Source organism: Aricia agestis, chromosome 1 (assembly GCF_905147365.1).
Source record: "Aricia agestis chromosome 1, ilAriAges1.1, whole genome shotgun sequence".
Classification (NCBI taxonomy): domain Eukaryota; kingdom Metazoa; phylum Arthropoda; class Insecta; order Lepidoptera; family Lycaenidae; genus Aricia; species Aricia agestis.
The window spans coordinates 23419928-23424362 of NC_056406.1; the positions used below are offsets into that span (position 1 = coordinate 23419928).

At 44.5% G+C, this 4435-nt stretch overlaps 1 protein-coding gene across 1 annotated transcript; it reads left to right on the forward strand.

The window, feature by feature from the left end:
* The first annotated feature begins 1789 nt into the window (after positions 1-1789).
* LOC121733426 (transcription factor Sox-14) lies at positions 1790-3665 on the forward strand. The gene has a single exon (XM_042123689.1). It carries the CDS (start codon positions 1881-1883, stop codon positions 2979-2981), a length of 1101 nt encoding a protein of 366 aa, XP_041979623.1. The 5' UTR covers positions 1790-1880; the 3' UTR covers positions 2982-3665.
* Positions 3666-4435: the final 770 nt, after the last annotated feature.

Genomic DNA, 4435 nt, shown 5'->3' on the forward strand with positions numbered 1-4435 from the left:
TCCTTGTACCTAAACGATTATTTGATTATTTCAACACCAAAATTAACCAAATTGTTTCAGACGTTCTCGAGTTTTAGCGAAACTGCTAAAATTTAGAATTCATATATACCTATTTATAATCAATTGCATAATAACCTGCACAATAAAGTGAATTTGTTCAAAATTAATTTCAGATACAACTGTAAGAATTTTAAAGTAAGTATACATACTGCTAGTTCCTACATAGAGCTTCTTGACTTCAGCCATCTACCTAACTCATAATATCACAGATGTTCAATCAAGTAGTGTTAGGGCCTTTTACATAAGTGTAATGTAGTGTGTGTGTGTGTGTGTGCTGATGGGGTGCACTGTTATACACACCTGGACATCGTTTTCTCCAAAACTTAGACCTACCGACTAAAAATACACCAATAACAACTTGAATAAGCTCTCTAGCATACCTATAAATTATTTGTAATATTTACATAACACATTTGCAAAATGATTTCAATACTTAGAGTATTAATGTTTCTTTGAAGGCTAATATTTTTCAAAACCTGAGTCGTTTTTATAGTTATGGTACTATTATTAGTATGTAAATAGGTAAATCATGAATTATTGTTTTATCGTGTTAAAAGGATTCCTGCTCTTATTTTAAAATTAGGTACTAAATATTTAGGTAAGTAATTGGTTTAATATGATATTATCTACCTACCTACGAGCTAAAATCTAAACTTGTTCTAATTCACCTATTTTGATTATTTCAACTTTTTGAATTCATTATTTTTATGAAAATGCAACGCAAGTTGTTTACAAACACAATATCAATGGACGAACGGCAACAAAACCTTACAGCTACATTCAAGCATTCTCTGTATAGAATTCAGTAGCAGGTTCTAATCTTTACACTACACATCTTTTGAGTGCGCTAAATGTAACAGGTGGGACAATAACCTCTATACGAGTTCAATAAGCAATTTTGTATTACAAAAAACTCATACAAATTGTCATACAAAGACGCGTGTGGTTGTGTACACAACAACCTGAGTGCGCGCGTTATCACCGCTCATTGTAATTTGTACTCACACACTATTTAATATGCCGGCCAGAGGTTAATCATAATGATCGTTGTACTGCTTTGGCATAGAACAAGGCATGTTACATGTGAGTACTAAATACCAATTAAGATGTATTTAACCCATTGTGGCTGTCCTCAGTCGAATGAATTAGAAATTGTTATTGCGCTAAACGATTGTAAATGGTCGTACATTCGGGACCTTGAACTTAGCTCATACAGCTGTCCAAACACGACGTCATTTTATTGTTTACCTAGCTGGCCTACTTTCTTAATATTTATATCTCATTTAGTCGCCGTATCGGTATTCTGTACGAAAACTACGAGCTGAGGTCCCGAACCGAAAGATTACTTCAAATTTATTCTCGACTAAAACACGCTCGAAATAGCCTTTCACGGGCTTAGGTATAATGTTTACGATATGAGCTAAGGTCGAGAGGTACATCTTCCGTCGGCAAACAAAATTGTGATTTGCATGAGGCGGCGCACGGCGCGGCGGCGTGGCGTACGCTCGCTTCAGTCGCCGCGCGATTAAAAATGCAGGGCGCGGCGGGGCGCGGGGCGCGCGCGGGGAGGGGCAGGGGCCGCGCCGTCATTGGCGAGCGCGCAGGCGGCCCGGCCCCCGGCCGCAGGGTGGGGGGCCGCGCCGAGCGCCGAGGCCGAGCGTGCGGCCACCTCACATCGCACGCAGTCACGGCGCGGCACGGTACAGTGAGGTATTTCGTTTCGTGTATCGCGCGGTTACGTGTGGATACCGATCCTAAGTTATCTTATTGTGTACGGTTAAATAAGGATCGGCAAGCTGTACGCGTCTCAGGAAGACGACATGTTGACGATGGAGTCAGATCTGAAGGGCGGCAGCTTGCACGCCACCGTCCCTTCGCATCACACGCTACAGCACGGCTACGGCTCGCTGGGCGCCCTCGGCGGGATGATGTCGCTGCCGCAGCAGCAGAATCTGTCACAGCACCAGGCGCTGCAGCACCACCAGCACCAGGCCATGCAGGCGCAGCACCACTCGCAGACCCAGCAGCAGCATCACCAGCCGCCGAACAACAACAACAACACGACCACAAAAAACCCAAACGCGGAGCGGGTGAAGCGGCCGATGAACGCTTTCATGGTGTGGTCCCGGGGCCAGCGCAGGAAAATGGCATCGGATAACCCGAAAATGCACAACTCGGAGATTTCGAAGCGTCTCGGTGCGCAGTGGAAGGACTTATCCGAGTCCGAGAAGCGGCCCTTCATCGACGAGGCCAAACGGTTACGTGCAGTGCACATGAAGGAGCACCCCGACTACAAGTACAGGCCGCGAAGGAAGACAAAGACCCTAGCTAAGAAACAGGAGAAATATCCTCTGACCGGAGGTGGATTGATGGGCGCCTCCGAGGCGCAGCGAGCGGTCGCTCCCTCGGCTCAGCAGCCTCGCGACGTGTACCAGATGGCCAACCCCTACGTTCCCAACGGCTACGTGATGCACGACCCCAACGCCTACCAGCAGCAGTCGCCGTACGGCTACCGGTACGACATGCAGCAGATGCAGCAGAACAGCTACGGCAGCGGCTACTACAGTGGCGGGCAGCCCTCGCCCTTCATGCCACAGTCGCCGTCGCCGTCGACGTACGGCATGGGCCAGACGTCGCCCGGCGGGTACGCGATGCCGGTGCCGTGCGCTTCCAACTCACCCAGCGACTCGTCCGCCAAGTCGGAGGCGGTGAGCCCGGGCCCGGTTCTGAAGCGAGAGTACGGGCACGAGCAGGCGACGCAGCTGAAGCGCGAGTACCCGGCGCACATGGGCCACCCGCACGAGATGGCCATGAAGCGCGAGTACGTGCAGCCCGAACTTAACCAGATCATCAACCTGTACCACCTCCCCGACGAGCAGCAGCGGTACGCGGCGGGCGAGCGGCTGTCGTCGCTCATATGAGACTCGCCGTTCGCGTGCGACATCGACATCCCGCCGCTCTGAGCTGGCGGGTCGCGCGCTGGACTTGTATAGTGTTATCGGTCGCCGCGGCCGGACAGCCGGGTACGTCCGTTTTGTTTTGTACCGCACCGCGGCCCGCCGGCCCCGCCGGCTCCGCCGCGCGGCGCCGTCGGCCGCCGTTGTTGAACTTGTACATATGTATTATTGTATTTTTCTAATGTTTAAGTTAATCGTAATTGTATGGCCGTAAGTGAGATTGTATCGCGTGCACGACGACAAAGTGAGCGTATGCGGAGTATCGAGATACCAAAAAGTACATTCGACCGAAATGTAAATATAGAGTAAACAGAGGGAGCGAGCCTCCGCCGTAGATAGGGTAAGATGTGCCACGGGCCTCGTGGCGTGTTGGCGTGTTGTACAAAATATTTGTTATATCGAATCGAAAGTTATAAAATTCCCGAAAGACTTATCTATTCTCGTGAAAGCGTGTACAGTGAGTGTTAATAGTCAGTGGACACAAATTATATTGAAGTGATTGAAAGATATAAATAAACGAGGCGTTAATTGTAAACTTTGTTTTCTTGTTTAACGATATCCGAACGATGAATCCCATGTTGACTTTGATACGTGAAAATTGCCTTCTATTAATTGTTTTACCAAAGAATAAAAAAAATTAAGATGAAATTCACCGTTTATTATTTCATATTCACATACCTATCTCTTTGATACTTAAAAATTATTGATACAATAAGGATGTAAACGAAATCATTAGAAAAAGTAGTACCAATTTGTGAAAACCGTTTCCTAGTACTAAAGACATCAACGAGCTCGCCTTAAAATAGCTAATCGTTATTTTATGTTTAATTGATCTATTTCGAGATTACTTATTAATTTTTGTTATTCTTGATAAAAAATTACTGCACAAAGTATTATTTGAAGGTGGTGTCTGGATTATTTTCCGTTTTGATAAAAAACGAGTAAGAGGTAAACCTCTTCAGAATCAAAATTATCAAAATGTATATGTACCTATATGATACTCATATAACACATTAAATATTCTGTAACTATTACGATCTATTAGGAACTGATACATGCACAGATTAAATTAAAATTTTCATTCCTCATTTACGCTACTTTTGCATTAGACGGAGACAAGACAAATAAAATTATAAATTTTCCATATTATATTTAAAAGAAAAAAACAAACTGTTTTAAGAAATAAAAAAAAATATTTAAATAATTTATTTTCTATCAATCTACACTATAATTATTATGAAGCTGAAGAGTTTGTTTGTTACTTTGAACGCGCTAATGTCAAGACCTACTTGTCCGATTTGAAAAATTATTTCAGTGTAAGTTAGCTCATTTATCTAGGAAGGTTATAGGATATAAATTATCACGCTTAAACTAATAGGAGCAAAGAAACAGAGGAAAATGTGGGAAAAACGGTGAAA

Coding starts and splice junctions, on each gene's coding strand:
- LOC121733426 (XM_042123689.1), top strand. CDS start 1,881: ATGTTGACGATGGAGTCAGATCTGAAGGGCGGCAGCTTGCACGCCACC.